The sequence below is a fragment of the Accipiter gentilis genome, chromosome 21 (genome assembly GCF_929443795.1).
Source record: "Accipiter gentilis chromosome 21, bAccGen1.1, whole genome shotgun sequence".
Lineage (NCBI taxonomy): Eukaryota > Metazoa > Chordata > Aves > Accipitriformes > Accipitridae > Astur > Astur gentilis.
The window spans coordinates 15,456,962-15,474,618 of record NC_064900.1 but is presented as its reverse complement, the minus strand read 5'-3'; the positions used below and the strand labels follow the sequence as shown (position 1 = coordinate 15,474,618).

Sequence of the window (17,657 nt, the reverse complement as noted above, 5' to 3'; positions counted from 1 at the left end):
TTTGAAAATGCAAACCATTCAGTAAGCCCCGTGGGCTTCCACATGAGCTCTTAGTGCTCTGCACATTAGATGATGAGGCTTCCTGTCCTTTGCTTCCTTTGCTTATGCAGATCTCAATATTCCCATCATTTCTGGGATGGGTGGAGCTGTGCTGATAACAAATGGAAATAGAAAAATCAGTTCCAGGAATGATCCTAGGAAGGAGACGCCCTCACTGCAATGAAGGACCTGTAGCACTGGAACGCAGCCTGTTCGTTCCTCAGCTGAAATTATCACTAATAATGCCATCCGGACATCAGTGCCAAGTTGCTCCATCCTAGAATAGCAGGGCATGTTAACTTTGCAAAGAGATCTCACTTACAGTATCTTTTCACAGTGAGTGTAGCTCCAGTTGTAGGTGTTGAGTTTGCAATGTGATCTGTCAGTATGAAAGCCTGCAATCCTTTGCAAACCTACCCAAATCATGAAATCTTATTACAGGGGCATAATATCATACTACAGGGGAAGACCTAAGTATCTTCCCAGTACTCTTATCAGAAGTAATTGTTCTACTGAGATAAATGATGTCTGCCTAATAATGCAAAAGCTATATAAGTGAGCACAGAGCAGTCAAGCTGTGCAGAAGCTTAGACTGGGTTTGCAGCATCCTCTCCATCTCTTTCCACATGTATATTGGCAGTCATGTTATTTCTCTAAATAGGATGGTAAAATATTTGTAACAATCTTTCCTATTTAAAAAAAATTGTAATTCTTGTAAAATGTCTTGTAAAATTTACTCTTATGAAATTAATCATATTGTTTCTTTATGATGCATTTCATTCATAAACATACTAATCTAAACCCCTGTGCATTATTTGTACAAAATGTACAGATCAATGGACTTTACAAATTGACTTAATGCTCATGAAGAGCTCAAATTAATCCCTTTGTAAAGGAACCACAGTCAATTCTGGGAAAAGCTTGTGAAGTTTTCCAAAGGAAGCCTTTTTCCATTTGCCTTTGGTTGGTTTTAAAGTTTCTTTATTATATTTATTATACTTCACTGAGGGCCCAAACCAGCAGACCACTGAAACCTGTAAAAGTTTTATCTAAGTATAAATGAAGTATGAACCTCAGACACCAGTGACAAGACAAATAGCCAGTATCTCAGAGGTGGTTCTTATCTATATTTAAACTCATTGGGTGGCATTCAATTCCTCTCATTGAAGATCATCCAGATGATGTCCAGAGAAAAAAATTGATCTTTTGCATGAGTTGATTACTTTGTACTGCTTTGTATTCTATGGGAATAAAACAAGCATTATCTTCTTTTATTTTTAATTAAACGAAGGACTTCACAATGACTTTATATCTCAGACATTACTGGAAGGATGAGAGACTTTCATTTCATAGTAACAAAAACAAAAGTATGACTTTTGATGGAAGACTGATAAAAAAGATCTGGGTACCTGATGTATTTTTTGTACACTCCAAAAGATCTTTCATCCATGATACAACTGTGCAAAACGTCATGCTTCGAGTATACCCTGATGGCAATGTACTCTTCAGTCTACGGTAAGAACCCTTTTATAAGAAAATACATGACTGCAATTGTGGACCAATAATCTGTACTGTGAGAAATTACTGGAAATACTTGCAGATAAGATTTGGATACTGGACTGGCATTAATCCCCTCATATCATACAATGGGAACTGGTGACCTCTGTACCAGTGGGAAAATAAATTTAAGACTGTGAACATATAGATATTGTTTCCTGTCATAGGAGAATGGCAGTTTTTTCATCTGTTGTAAATAGCGCTGAAGTTTATCAAGTGTTAATTAACTGCCAGTGGTTTTAGCCATATTGCACTAGTTTTACTGTTGAGTACAGTAAACCCCCAAATTATTAGCAATGAGAAATTGTGGGTTTTTTTTTTCCCCTGAGTCTTTTAAAACTATCTCAGATAACTTCACCCTGGGATACCTGTAAACATGCCATTGATATTAACTGGGACTCCAGATAGGCACAGGGAGCAAATTATTGCTGCTGATACCAGCAATGTTACACAGGCGTGTGGTGTGACTACAAGGAACTGGGAATTGAAACAGCAATTCCAGGACTGGAACAGCAATGTCATTAAATGTGTCTCCCTTTTATCTACATGTTATTGCTTTTCTTTATGAAGCAGATTTGGATGATATGGCAGAAATAGTTTTAATGGAGGAATTTTCCCCCTAGGGTAAAGGCCCTGAGGCCTGTGCATTGCAGAAATCACAGTTCTCCAGTTTGTCACTAATTAGGCCTGTGCACAGAGGTGATATTTCATTTAATCTGGATAGTTTGAAGATTTATGCAAGCACTTGAGATTTTGGCTATGTAATAATTGTTCCAACAAGTCATGAACTTATCTACCCTGTCATGAAGACGTGCAGAAACCCACACAACAACAGCTGTACAGCACTTTAACATAGTGTATGTTCAAGAATCACACTGACCAGCAAGAAACAATGAGGTGAAGTATGCGTTTTATTGCTATATTCATTTCCATGCTTCATGAGAGAGAGGGATCAGAGGAACTGCACTACGACACTAAGGCTTACAGCAGTGTCTCTCCATGTGAGGGGTAGGACATACATTCAGCTAGGGGAAGGAAGTGGTGAAGAGACATAAGATGGGCAAACACATTCTGTCAGCTTGCTGGAGAGGTAAAGTGTCATCAAGATGAACAGCAAGAAATTGTGCACAAATAGCTACAAATCAAAGAGAGCGTGTGATGGGAAGGACAGAAATGAAGAGAAAGGAAAAAGCAAGATGGGAGGGAAGGAAAAGGAGGAAGGAGAGCTGAGGGACAGACACATTGTGAATCAATTTGCTACGTTTGCTCATTGCTCAGAACCCCCTCTGCGATGGCAGCCCTTGCCCTGCATCCTGCATCACATTTGCAAGCTGGTGCTCTACTTTTCTTCATTGCCCTCATCATCTCTGCTTGCACAGTTATCTTTCCCTAACCCGTCATGACTAGGTAGTGTGTACAGGGTGACTCCTCCTTGCTCTGACAGGTGAGCTTGCAGCCAGTCTCACCTTCCTATGCAGTGAATAACAAAGCCCCAAAGTTCCTGCCAAACCTGTGGATTTCTTCCTGAACGTAAGCACGAAGGGTAGGTGTCCTGTCCTCTTCCTTTCCTTCTCTATCAGTTCTTATCAAACTGAGAGGCAGGGAAAGGGGTGACGTAAAGGCTGAACGAAGGTTTTAAAATTATTAAGGTGAAACACTGTGTTTCTAGCCTGAGTGGTGTTAATGCCTATGTTCCTAAAGAATTAGATGTTCATTAAAACACCCTTTTTGTATTGCCAGTTTTACAAGCAATGGGTAGATTATATTCCAAATACTTACGTGCAAGAAATCTCCATATTCCACAGTTTTTCTTCAGTGCCTAGCATCCAGGATTTTATTGAAGCAAAGCAGAACAAAAATCCAGATTTGTTGCTAAAATAGTCTTTCTTTTTTTTCAATCAACATTTTCTTGTTGTTTCCCTGATCCTTTAGTCAATAACTAAAAGATGGAAACAACATCCATAGTTGGAAATCTTATGCATTATTTTAAAGATATACCACTCTCACAATCTCATTTCAAGCCAGTAAAATCTTACACTTGTAAAAATTCAGCTACAGTGTGATTACTGATCACAAGTTTTCAAAGATCACTTATATAACCAGTATATCCCTTATCACTTAAATCCCTGTAGGATTCAGTTTGGGGAAAACTGAAAAATCAAACTAAAACATCAAATGACATGCAAGCTGTGTCAAGAAAGGGAAATTTGGCAATATTTACCATATTTAAATTGCTGCCTCTAGCCTTTTTTTTGTTTATTGGTTAGCATGTTAAGGGACGCTTATCTTCTAAACATTTGTGAAAAAGCAGGTGGAATGCAAAATAATGTCTTTACCTAGATTTCCTTAAGCTTTTTAGAGTAAAGCATTTCCATGGTGCTGAAGAGGAGAGTAGGCTTCCAGAAATTGCAGCTTATCTTTTTATGCAATTAAATGTAACCATTCTAGCTGGGAAAATAGCACTTGAAATAATATTTCCTCTAATCTGTGATATTATCTACTTCAGTCTATAAGAAATCCAGTCAAGAAATGTGAACTCCCCTTGTTAATCTTCCTAAATATAACCCTTCAAAGCAAAATGTGTGAAAGGCTAATGAAGGATCAGGCCAGTAAAGGGTTTAAAAATTGAAGGTAATGTACTTTATAAGAAAGACTATTTCTGTTTAAAATATATGTTCTTTCGCCGATTTAGTTTTATCTCACTATCTTGAAGCATCTAAAAAAAAATAGAAAAAACTCAATCATTAGGATTCTAAACAGCAGATTGGTTGGGGATCTCATAAAGATGTCTGCACAGCCCTAAGAAAGTGTGAAATTTTTCATTTAATTTCTGTTTTTCTGTTCCTTTCTGCAGAATAACAGTTTCTGCTATGTGTTTCATGGATTTCAGTAGGTTTCCTCTGGACACGCAGAACTGTTCTTTAGAACTGGAAAGCTGTAAGTTTAATTCATACCTGTTCTTCACATGTGCATTCTTACCAGCTGTCCTGGTTTCAGCTGGGATAGAGTTAATTGTCTTCCTAGTAGCTGGTACAGTGCTATGTTTTGAGTTCAGTATGAGAAGAATGTTGATAACACACTGATGTTTTCAGTTGTTGCTAAGTAATATTTAGTCTAAAGTCAAGGACTTTTCAGCTTCTGATGCCCAGCCAGCAAGAAAGCTGGAGGGGCACAAGAAGTTGGCACAGGACACAGCCAGGGCAGCTGACCCAAACGGGCCAAAGGGGTATTCCATACCATGGGACGTCACATCTAGTATAGGAACTGCGGGGAGCGGGTGCGGGGGGATTGCCGCCTGGGGACTAACTGGGCGTCTATTGGCAGGTGGTGAGCAATTGCACTGTGCATCGTTTGTATATTCCAATCCTTTTATCATTACTGCTGTCACTTTATTAGTGTTATCATTATCATTATTAGTTTCTTCTTTTTATATTCTATTAAACCGTTCTTATATCAACCCATGAGTTTTAGTTCTTTTCCTGATTTTCTCAGCCATCCCACTGGGTGGGGGGAGGAATGAGTGAGTGACTGCGTGGTGCTTAGTTGCTGGCTGGGGTTAAACCACAACACCAGCACTCCATCTTGTTCATAATAGGTTTTTCACTTATTTTGGTGTGTGACCTGAACCCTTCAACCTGTACATATTAAACTGTGAGCTTTGGGAAGATTGCAAAACTATGATGCACCCTGCTTTGCTTGGACTGGGTTCATACTCCAAGGCCTAGATCTAAAAATGTTTCCTCTGTCAAAAATCTTGTTTCTTTCTGAGAAGAAAGTGCAAGTTAAAAGTAAAATAAGATGTCAATATTTGACCTCATGGAAAAATGAAAATGAGTGCTTGTGTTACTGTGAAACGTCTGCTATCTCACCCCTGACTCAGTCATCTGTAGTAAGCTGTAAAGCTGGACAACAAAAGGTAATTCTGTTTTGCAGAGCCTTTTGATATCTCAAAATTTATTCTTATTTGGATTATGACTAAAACTGGGATGCTGGTTTGTTGTTTAGTTTTGCAGAAGAGAACAGATCCCCAGTGTTCAGGCAGTTTGCTCAGTGTGGCAGCTCCTGAGGTCCAATCCTATGTGCCCAGTGTCCCTGAGCAGACCCATGTCTCCCATCTGTCAGAAAAGCTGCTGGCAGGGCACAGAACTGGGCTCCACTTGGAACAAGATGGAATATGGTCTCTGTAAATTTTTGCATGTCAACTAACTGGCAAATTGATGTGAAAAAAATGTTTCTTTGGCACTTTGCCATATTGCTTGAGTGGTCTCCTATCCCTAAGAAAAGAAAACAGAAACATTATTCCAGCAGAAGAGGTGATTTAGTTTTTACTTTCTCATAGATGCATACAATGAAGATGATCTGATGTTATACTGGAAACATGGAAACAAGTCCTTGAGCACAGATGAGCACATCTCCCTCTCCCAGTTTTTCATTGAAGAATTCAGTGCTTCCAGCGGACTAGCTTTTTACAGCAGTACTGGTATAGTAAGCCCCTGTCATTAGAAGAGAGAAGCACAGGACACAATCATACAGAATGTCTTTCACATTCAATTTCATTGCTAATAAATGACTGTTACTGCTGAGAGATCTCAGTTAAAATGAGGTCTGTCACACTGGTCTGTCAGCCTAGATCCTCAGTTCTCTTTACATTACCAATGTAACACTTTCTTGATATTAGAAGAAGAGTCCATACTACTACTTGTAACTTAACATCTGACAATAACCTGAAAAAAATGCACACAAACAAAATATATGCTGTTGTGAGCTCTTGCAAAATTGTTGTGCTTCTCTGAAAGACACTGGAGTATTGCGTTTACAGGAATCTTTGGGTTCTGGTTATACAGAAAAGCTTGAAAATGCAAACCCTAAAGGGTCAAGTACTAGAAAGCAAACAAGAGGAACCCCAGTGTGTTTTATTGTCTAAAATCTCCTCATTTTTGGAGCTATAAAATGTCATTAGAAGTCTACTAACTGTAAGATTTCCACATGAGAGCATTTATAACCTATTGAGGTCTAATTCATGGTTTGCTTAATGTTCCATGTTTATACATAAAGTTGCAGAAAAAAAAAAAATCCCTTTATGTCAGTGCTACATTGTTTAAATACAGGTATCTGCCCCAGACAGGTTTTTATTTCTCCCTATAGATCTCGAACTATACTTTCTGGCAAACTGCACAGGGCTTTAGGAGTTTATTATAGTCTTGATTTCATGCAAGGTGGGTTTTATTTTCTTTGTATTTGTACACACAATTATAAATTTTGAAATACTTCTCTGTGTAAGTAGTCTAACCATATGTTTTTAACCAGATAAAGTAGCATGCTTCCTACTGTACTTTCCCATCTGAGTCAATTCATTCCAATGTGGATATTGCCCTTTATATCAAGGCAGATAAATAAAATAGAAATTGTTCCATATAATATGATGAAATGCATAATACTTTGGAAAAAAGCCTTTAAGACATACAGGAAAGCTGCAAATTATTTATTTACTGTATTTTATTTACGGGATTGCTTCTTTTTGCATTTAAAAATGAGTCATTCAAGTTTGTGGTGACTGATACTCAATACAGAAGTTCCAGTTTAAATTATGCTGCAGCCTAAGCAGTGAGGAATTCACAGCTTGATCAGGTTCTTCATCCTTATCTCTTGCTCGTGTATGAGCTAAGAACAGAGGTCCAGCTTTCAAGAGCCACTGTCATCTGAGAAGAGGGCAAGTGATACCTTACTATCATAACTGTGCTTCCTGAGAGCTACGTCAAATTCGTCCTTGTTGCAAGACAGAGACTGGGATGTTTTCCACAAAACTGCTATCACTGTGTGTTGAAACTGGGTTCCAGGAACTCAGCTGGCTTCTTTCTGCCTTGCTATTCTCATAAAAAAACACTTTTGCAAGCAAATACAGCCTTGTGTACAACCTCATACCACCCCTGTACCTGGGCCTTTGCAGCACGTTCACAGCACCTTTGACTTTGCAAAGTATAATTGCTTAACACTTACATGCAGATGTTTTGATGATAAGCTTAGGCAGCAGAGTAAAGGTGAAAGGAAAGACTTTTTTTAAGTTGCAGGGACCACTGGGAAGTACCTGAATAATGCATGTACCATATCTGTTAATTAGAACACTGCCCTTTGTAGATGTACACTTTTCTTTGGCTTTGAGATTTTGTTTCAGTCAGGAGGTTCCACTTTCTCTTTTTCTTTTATTTTGCTTCTTGTTGGAAGAAAATGATTACACATAGACCGCACCCCACGAATTAAGTAATAGTGGGGAACAATTGGCACAACTCTAATGGGAGCCATCTCCCCCTGAAGAGTCTAGGGCAAAAAATGGACAAAAATGCAGCTCACAAAGCAGCCTTCTGCATTTTGGGTTCTTCATATCCTTTCCTGTGAATCTCAGTGAACTACACATGCATAGCATTTAGGCTTTTGGAGTTCTCTGGCCTCCAAAGGAGCAATAATTTCAGTCCATTTTTTGAGACAATAATCTTTAAAACCAAAAACCTTCTCCACAACTGAAAACACATAGGGCATGGTTAATATTAGATGGGGTTATTGTTGAGATACTCTTTTTTATAAAGTCGCTCTTGTGATGGCATGACTGCTCCCACACAGGCTCGTTGGTGTCTCTATTTGTACTGGACAAGCAGACGCTGCGCAGCAAGCCGCTTTTGTCTTCTTTTCACCTCACTATAAACTGATTTCCCTCCCATCGCAGGTGGTATAGCACGCAGGCTTTGCTGCACAGACGGAGCATGGCCCAAAATTCACTAGATGGCACCCTTTCCTCTAAAGTCAACGCTGGGCAGGCAAACCGGTCTGAGCATAGGAAAAGAAATGCTGCTTGTTGCTGTGTATTTGTAGCGTCAGAGGAGGCAGGCTACTTTTGGGGGGAGGCAGGGTGTTGGCTTCACTGTCCTAGCTGGACTGGACAATTCTATTCTGTCTGTATTGTCCCGGCAGTTTCACCTGAAGTCTATCCACTTTTTTTTCAATTTCCTAACCTCAATTATAATATAGTATTTTATTTATGCAGTTGTGTTGCTTCACTCCAAAGGCAGTAGTATTTTAATGAGGTACGATGGACAGTTGGTAAAGCACTATATAAAACCAAGGTGGTGGCAATATTTCTTAGATGTTTACTGTTACTGATGTGGATACACCATTCCTACTGGAAGGAGGGGGCCAGTGAACAGAGCTCACAAATAACACAGCTCTCCTCTCCCCCAACCTGTTTCTCTCTTTTTTCAATAGGTTGGTACAATCGACTTTTTATAAACTTTGCACTCCGGAGACATATTTTCTTTTTTGTGCTACAATCCTATTTCCCAGCCATGCTGATGGTGATGCTGTCTTGGGTTTCATTTTGGATTGACAGAAGAGCCGTTCCTGCCAGGGTATCACTAGGTAAACCTTTAATGTATATTCTTTGGGGAAGTACAGAATGGATAGGGGAGAGGTTTTGAAGTTACCTCAGCTTCTTATTTACACAGGACATGAGCAAGTATATCAGGTAATCGCCTGAACAAGACTATTATTGCCACTGTTGTCACTACCACAAACTCCTTTAGTCAACCTCTACATTTGGAAATGGGATGTTTGTTCAGACTGGCTTTGCTGTATTAGAAAATAGCTCACACACCACAGAAGGGAAAAGGGATGAATCTACAGATTTCCCTATGAATTTTACTTTTTGTTTGTTTGTTTGTTTTTGTTGTTTTTGCAAAGACTGCGGTTTTCCTCCCCTCTTCCCAGCAAAGTAACAGGTAGTAACAGGTAGTCAGATCTCTCCCCAAATCCATGGTTCATGAGGGATGAGGCATAGCACAATCTATCTAAAAGTTTGCAGCTCTGCTTTCTCTCAGAAACATTAGATATCTTCCTACCAACTTGGAAGCAGTTTTCTGACTTGTCCTATGTAGCAAAGACTTTATTTGTTAGGCACCTTGAAAATGTTTGCTTTGGTGCCTTAACTGTGCAAGGCACACAGGCTTCTGTGGAAGGTGACGAGTAAGTTGGGCATCTTTCTGCTGTCACAGTTTTGTTCTGAACACCACAGCTCAGGATAAAAACACTAATTATGGTGGGGTTTTTAATAACATTATTGTTTTTCTCAGTGATGAATCAGTTGATACCACTTCAAGTCTGCCTTTGTTGAGAACTTAATGCTGATGGCCTTGAAATGAGTACATTTTTTCAAAGATTACCATCTCTGTGAAGATCTGATGGAAATTTGTTAAGATATCTAATGTAACCATAATGCATTTGACTTCTGCAACAGTTGGTTTAAGAATTAGTAAAAAAGCTCCTGTTTTTTCTTCTCATTGATGCTAGTCTCAGAAGCCAACTGTATGTTGCCGTATTTCTTAGACGAGTGAATATTTGTGTATTTTTGTTTAAGAAACAAACTTGCACATACTGTGGAAGCCCTCAAAGTTTATCTATAGCTATATCAATCTAGAAAAAATAGGACTGTAGCTACCTCAGATCCCTTTCTATTGGCACAGTCTAAAGCTATTAATACATGAGACATAAACCTATTTGTTAATCTAAAAACAAATTATGGTACCCCCTACCTACTTTTATTAATGCATCTACCAATTCCTTTTATTTATAAGAAATTTAACTTCATCTTTAAATAGAAAGTTTTAATTCTCAGTGGGTCATTTGTAATGTTGTCAAGATGGTTTTGCTGCTCATGTTCTTTAATTTATATATGGATTTCTGCAGAAGGTTATGCATCAGGAGTTCTATGAATAACGCACATTTCATTAGCATAAGCATACATAAGTTATAGGCATGTTAACAACAAAGTCTAAAAAGCTTAGCTCCCTAGCCTAGAGTACACATATTTTAAATAAATAAATTGATTTCCTCTTGTATGGTATGCTTCAAACTCCATCCTTCAACCCAAGGAATCTGCAGAGAGGGAGAGGGAAAACGCTTGTATGTTCCAGTGGACTTGAACTAGCATAAAACTGGAGAAAGGCTACACTGCGATCCAGGTGAAAGGCCATGCTATCACCAGTGCTTTCTCACAGCTGTTATTGAGATGTCTTCACTTCCAGTGCTACATTAATTTCTTTAAAAGCAGGGCCTGAGTTGGGGGTTGGTGTTTTGTTTGGGTTTTTTTCTGACATTGAGCAAAACAAAATGAGATGAATAGTTGCAAGTAAGAGGAGAGACTGAAAAGATGAGGGCGAAATTCTGGACACACTGAAGTAAACAAAAATATTTCTTAGTTTCAATGGATATAGCATTTTTATGAGCATTTTTATGAGCATTTTTTAGAGCGCCATGGAGTTATGATAGAGATATACAAGAACTACAATTTAAGAAGGGGTTAAGAGGGAAATTGGTGATTCTTTACTGATTCTCCAGATCAAGAAAGCATATAGTGGAGACCCTGGCTCTGGGAAGTGAAGGAAGACCACAAACCTGCTTTCATTTCTCTATAGCAGTGCCTAAAGCTGTCAGAAATGTGTTCCTTATGCTGCTGAATCACTGATGTTGTCCCCCCACTGTTTGAACCTGGTGTGCTGCAGCTCTAACTGCATGCACTGAGCAGAAAGATGATTTACTGGTTTCAGTATTGTATGTGATAGGTCCTTCATGGTTCACTCCACTTTTCAGAGCCTGTGCAATGAAGTTAAAGGCAGTGTCAATCATATGCACTCACAAAGCTGTGCTGTCCAAGCAATGGTGATGAGCTAAACAGAACCAGCTGGCCAGTATTATGGTAACCTCCCCTTTTTCTTTGGCAGGTATAACTACAGTGTTGACAATGTCAACCATCATGACAGGAGTAAGTGCCTCAATGCCCCAAGTGTCTTACATAAAGGCTGTGGATGTGTATTTATGGATCAGCTTCCTTTTTGTCTTCCTGTCTGTCATCGAATATGCGGCAGTGAACTATCTCACCACAATTGAAGAGAGAAAGCAACTCAAAAAAAGGGGCAAGGTACAATCCTCTGTGTTTTGTTTGCTTCCGAAAGCATCACAGAAGCCACAGAGTAATCCTGATACACCACTGTGGTAACAGTACAGTAACCATCTCTGTGACTCCACTCTGTATCCCACTTTACTTGGCTGAAGGGAGGAAATGTATCATCTTCTCTGAGGTCTTGAGAAGGTCTGTGCTTTCTCTCCCTTCCTTTTCTTGTGGCAGATGTTAGAGAATACACCTCCTGATCTCTCTCTCCACCCCCCAAGGAAGGTAACATTCATTCTGTTCTCAAATACCTATTGATCAAGGTATTTGTCCTCTCTCTGAAATATACCCCAGAATGCACTCATGTAATATTCCTTCCTGTTTCCTGTGAAGCAGAGTCTATTTCTCCTTCTCCTGCTTCGCCATTTTCAATTAGGAAGATGGGTTTAATGATGTCTTTTTGTCCCAAGACCAGATGAATGACAAGGTCACTTTTAGAAAAGTGTGCCTGAAGCAGAAATATTCACAAGTTAAACATTTGCTTTCTATGAAGCACTCACTTTTGCTTCAAGAATATCAGGAATACCCCCTCCTGTAAACTCATTTGTTGGAATATCACATGGGGAAAAACACAAAAACGGTGCATATGTTGCTCACATGATTTGATAATCCCATCAAAAAACTACTCATGGAAATGTTTGAAGTAATTTCCCACAACTCCAGCAATGCAGACCTACAGGAGAGGCAGAGTTTGATTTTTCTATGTCATAAGCTGGCAATAATCAGTCAGACAAGTGTGTTTTATTGCATGTATCCCCTTCCTTGCTCATGTCCTGCCCAAGGGGGCAGGCCCCACAGAGAGCAATACTGTGAGGTAGACCTGTTCTCCATATGTTCTCCACAGAGGGAAGAGCACCGAAGAGAGAGCTTTATTTTCTGTTTTATTTATTTATAATTTACTGAAATGGCTCCCGCTAGATGCAGAATAACTATTCTTTGTTGCCAGGCTTCAGGAATGTATAGTATTGATGCAGTGCAAGCAATGGCTTTCGATGGCTGCTTTCACGACACGGATGTGGACATGGACCTGACTGCTTTCTCAGACCGCTGTGAAGAGAATGAGACTCGGGCACGTGCAGCCAGCATCTCCAATGTGGACACAACTCGCATAAAGAGGAAGAGATCTCTGAAGGGAAACGTGGGCAGGATTATTTTACAGAACAATCATGTTATTGACACATATTCCAGGATTATATTTCCCAGTGTGTATATTGTGTTCAACTTTTTTTACTGGGGTTTGTACCTATGAACAAAAACCATTATAAGCCAGACATTATTTTGCATATGAGGGTAGCATCGTGCTTTAAAAATAAGGCAACAGCAGTAGAGGGAAGGGTTAAAAGTTTCCAAAACTGACTTCTGCATCATACCAAGGCTGGTTTGGTTACTTTTTCAACTGGACTGTGCAATGCTTCATTGGGGCAAGTTAACGCACATGCTACTACCACAGTAGCATAGAAACAGTTTGCTCACCAGGGGAGCTGTTTGTCACACACCTGAACAGACAGCAGCTCCCACCTGAGGTATAATCCAGTCTCTATCTACACTCTAACCATTCCTCTTTAATCAGCCTTTCTGTTTGTTCTCCACCTGTGGTCCATTTTAGTAGGCAATCAGCACCGATTGCCTTCAAATAATTCCTATCCTTATTTCACTTGCTGCATTTCGGTTTTGCTAGGCAACCTGTATGCACCTCAGCAGCCTTTGTCCTCGGATGGCAACTAGGGGAAAAGTGATTACAGCTTAGCGGTGGAGTAGGGATCAGCAGAAAGCAAAGCTGATGGGGCTTTGTACATTGGGCATCATCAACACCTCTAGAAAAACCCTCACCCTGTCGGCTGTCCCTGACTTTCCACAGGACCACTGGGAAGGGCCTCTATTTTGGAGAAGTCTTGCTCACTAGTCCCTAAGGCAGCACAGGAACAATGTCCCCGGCAGGATGCACTCAGTGTCTTACGGCCACCTCCCAGGTGGGTGACTAGCATCACCTGCAGAAGCTATGCCCCTCCTGTGACACCCACACACCTGTGCCTCATGTAGACCTGCTGTGATCACCTGCTTTCTGCATAACTGTTCGTTTCAGAAACACAGGCTTTGAGGCAGAGATTTTAGAAAGCCTTGTCAAGAAAACAACCCAACCATGTCTTCAGCAGAATCTGGTTCTTCTGCTTTATGTTGCATACATGAGCTTGGGGTTTTACACCCCCCACCCCCCCGGCTTTTGAGGTCGAATGTTACAGTGAGAAGCTACATATGCCTGCTTGCAGCACTGATCCCCAGCACAGTTCAAGATACCACGCTGAGACACACAGGAAATAAAAGGAACCAGCTGTGCCAAACCAGAGCCATATACAGGAATCCTGTCACTCCCAGATGCATCCTGCATGGAAATATCCTTAGGTTCAGGCTAAGGAGATTGGGTTAGGGATGTTCAGGGACACACACAGAAAGTATTCACAGCTCCAGAAAAGAATCAAGATTACTTTTGTGACTTTCCCAAATGAGGAACATTTTCCATTTAAGTTCCTTGGGTTTGTCTGTCATTTAATGAAGTGAGTTTATATTTAGAAAGTCAGTTCAAAATTATAATTTGTGGTGGCAAAAAATGTCACAAGGCAAATGCTTGGTCACTGCTTGGTCAAGATTAGGAAATGGGAATAAATTTGGAAGCCTGTATTTGATTTTCCTGCTCCAATATTGTTTGCTTATAGCATGGTGATGTCTCTTACTCTTTCAAAAAGCTGCATTTGTCAAGCTCCCAGTTACAGAGCTGGAGAAGCTGGTGATGCACTGCATGCCAGGTGACTGAAATCTGATGGAATGAGTGGGTACTTTGGCTGCCGGTTCCTTGCCAAATGATCAGAGCTAAGATGGCTTTGATACTCTTCCAGGAAATTGTGTCATGGAAAGCAAAACCGTACCAGGAATGACAATGCCGGGAATGTAAAGCGAAAGGACACGCAGGCAATAGCAACAGCACACCAGACCTCAAGCTGAGCAAATGTGTAATATAGATATATAAAAAAAGATACCATGACATCTTCACTACCGCACTGCTATTATGGAGGCATCTTGCACAGGTGTTTCAGTTTGCCTGAGAAGATCCCATCTAATTGCTCCAGATGTGTCTTGAGTGTCCTAAACTTTTCACACAAACTAACATAACATCATTGTTTTCACATAATTTTTTTATCTGCCTTACAGGAAGAGGTATTTGTTGTGTAGCCAACAGTGAATCCTCAGCCTCCAAGAGAAAAAAATACCCATGTGCTTCTTGACCCAAACCAGTTCCCTCTTCTAAATTTCTTACAGGATCTGCAGCAGCAAAAGTCCCAGAGCGCAGCATGCCCAAGCTCTGTGCAGGCTGTCCAGCAAACAGGCCCACAAATGGAAGTGTGGAGGAAAAGAGATTCCTGCCTGCATTTACCTTCCGGGCACATCCTATACAGGTGCCTGAAAGCTGCACAGCTTGCTTTGATGGAGGAAACTGTTAGTTACTTTCAACTGTGAATGTAACCATTGGCAAAGTGTACTCCCCCACAAAGAGGACAATATAGCAAGTTTTATTAGGATAATGAAGAAGATTGCACATTATGGTGATGAAACTTAAATGCATACTTTTACAGCAATGCTTTTAATTTTTATCTTCTCAATGCAGTGATAGGGATGATATCAGGATCAATTATACTTCAAAAATCTGTTGCTTGTATAAATAGTAAAACCAAACAAACTATTTAAATACATTATTTCTTGTTTAGAGGGTGCTGGAGGGCTGACTAAAACTCACATGACCCTTATCTGAAGCTTGTGTAATCTTCCAGAAAGGGATGGTAATAAATACTTTTAGTCAATTTGTCCAGACAGACCAGCATGGAAGTCTTTATAAAAGTATTCACAAGTATTTCCCATTCCTGTTATTTGTGGCTGGTTTTGCAGCCAGTCAAATGTATGGGTTTCACTTCCCAGTGTTTACTAGAAGTTAAAACATCACAGACATTATGAAAATACGTACTTGTTTGGGTATTCATCCTAGTCGTATTCAAGCTGAGAGTACTTTGTGGATTTTTGGAACAGAAATAAGTTTGTAATGGTTTCTGTGACCAGCTGAGGTGCAGGATGTGGCCTCCCTATTTTTAGCATCTGCTGCTACACCCATCTGCAGAAAAAACATCCTGTAAGTGTTAATGTAGGTGGTGCAAACTTTTAAGTCTGGAGAACTACTTCATTCTTCAAAGCTTTCTAATCCTCATCAAAGAAGTAAGCAGAATTTCATGCCAGGAACCTGTCTTCGAGAGAGGTACAAAAATGTACACCTTTGAATATCCCAACTATTGGTGAGTGTTTACACTAAAATATTCACAATTTAATAAATTTTGCCAAGTGTCCTGAATGTTGAGTGACGTTGTGATGAACTGAATCAGAAAGTAGAGAATGTCTTCTTTTTCTTCAAAAGTGACAGCCCAATGAAAGAAAAATGCTTTATAGAGAAACTTAGATTTTACTATCTAATTCATACACATATGTACAATTAGGACAACCTTAGGTTCATCCCTGGCAAAATCTCCCTTCTGGTAATGCATCCACATGCTGATTAATCTGTATTTCATGATCAACTGGCCACGATGTTTCAGTCAGCTGGTGACCAAAGTGGTCCAGGTGGTAAAGGAACAAGGACTGAACAGGATGAGCAGTGTTTGCCTTTTTCTCTCCTCCATCCCCTTTTCCTGTGTATTGTATTTTGCCAGTTTCTCTATTCAGCACATAGGAGCTTACTGGATGCATTCACGAACGCAGAACCCACTGGAATCACATAATGTTTGTTCCAAAAGATCTAGCTAGTGCCAAGGAAGCCAGAGTTATTACTGTGTGAGTAACAACCACACCTCAAGAAGGAACAGGACTGCAAATCCATTTTCTATAGACAGGGATTTGAATTGGTATTTTAGATGTGAAAGGCTCTACTATTTCCCTCCGTAAGTTGTTGATCGAACACAGCAGTCCCCTCTTTTACCTGTCACTGAAAGGTCCTTCTAGTAACTAACTTACGCCCAGTACAACTTTCTACTTACATTAGCCATGCACTGTAAGGCTGCTGAGGTTTCCAAAATTCACCTTTTGCTGGTAGTTCTGCTTTGTATGCTTCAAGCTATCAGTACACAAGAATGAAACTTTAGCAAAACCCACCTAACAATTTCTCTGATGTCTTTCAGCCAATGTAAATTAAACCATTAAAAACCATCTTTAATAAAGGTAACTAAAAATATTTCTAGAAGTTTTCATGTGCTCAGTGAGGATTCTACAGATTTCTTCAAGGAAGCCCCAGAGGAGTTCTGGAACAAGATTTTCATCCAGGAAAAAATAACGCAGCTAAAGCCCAGGTGCTTTTGTGTGCATGAAGTAAAATTTTATACAAACAACACACGGTTTTATGTTGTCTCCCCTAATTTAATCCGCATAACAGCATTAGTGGAGATACTGTTGTGTAATTCCCTATCGGTTTTAAAAAAAAAAAAAAAAGTATTTTTCTGTCACGCACATACATGCTAAATAACTTGGGTAGATGAAGAAGAAACACTTGTTGCACGTACTGTGTTTTCGAGGGGCGATTGCTTTAAAACTTTCTAGTTTGGGAGTGAAAAAGAAGGTTGACGTTACGGTCTCTCCACGACGCGAGCTTAAATGGCGTGAAACACCGGCTACCGCTACTGGCTGATACTGCTGAGCATTATTCCAGCTCGACATCTTCTCAGAAGTCTCCTTCTCCACCCTCAGCAAGCCTCGGCATAGCGTTAACCGCTGCGAACCGCGTTTCTCCGCGAGCAGGGCCAGCAGCAGCCGCCGCAGCCAGCCGCCCACCGGAGGCAGGAGCACGGGACCCGCTCCCGCGGCGGAGGCCTCCGCAGCCCGCGGCGGCCGGGCCGGGGGAGACCGAGGCCGCTCGGAAACATGAGCGAGCCGTTCGAGGAGCCCCTCGCTCCCGGCTGCCTCGGGACGAGCCCCAGCCCCTCCGCCGCCGCCTGGAGACGTCGCCTCCCGGGACATCCAGGGCGTCAGCGACGGCCTCCTGCTT

The 17,657-nt window shown here is 40.5% G+C and overlaps 1 protein-coding gene across 3 annotated transcripts in view; it reads left to right on the top strand.

Annotated features, from left to right (window-relative positions):
• GABRR3 (gamma-aminobutyric acid type A receptor subunit rho3) overlaps positions 1-16,806 on the top strand; it is a 35,422-nt gene extending 18,616 nt beyond the window's left edge. Inside the window, exons 4-10 of one of the 3 annotated variants that reach the window (XM_049824338.1) lie at positions 1,331-1,554; positions 4,451-4,533; positions 5,936-6,076; positions 8,851-9,003; positions 11,361-11,557; positions 12,534-12,789; positions 14,900-16,806. In XM_049824338.1, the coding sequence (XP_049680295.1) occupies positions 1,331-1,554; positions 4,451-4,533; positions 5,936-6,076; positions 8,851-9,003; positions 11,361-11,557; positions 12,534-12,789; positions 14,900-15,081 (1,236 nt within the window). In that variant the 3' untranslated portion in view covers positions 15,082-16,806. Of the gene's footprint in view, positions 1-1,330; positions 1,555-4,450; positions 4,534-5,935; positions 6,077-8,850; positions 9,004-11,360; positions 11,558-12,533 lie in introns of all 3 variants that reach the window. The other 2 variants (XM_049824341.1, XM_049824340.1) reach the window with 2 other exon arrangements.
• Positions 16,807-17,657: the final 851 nt, after the last annotated feature.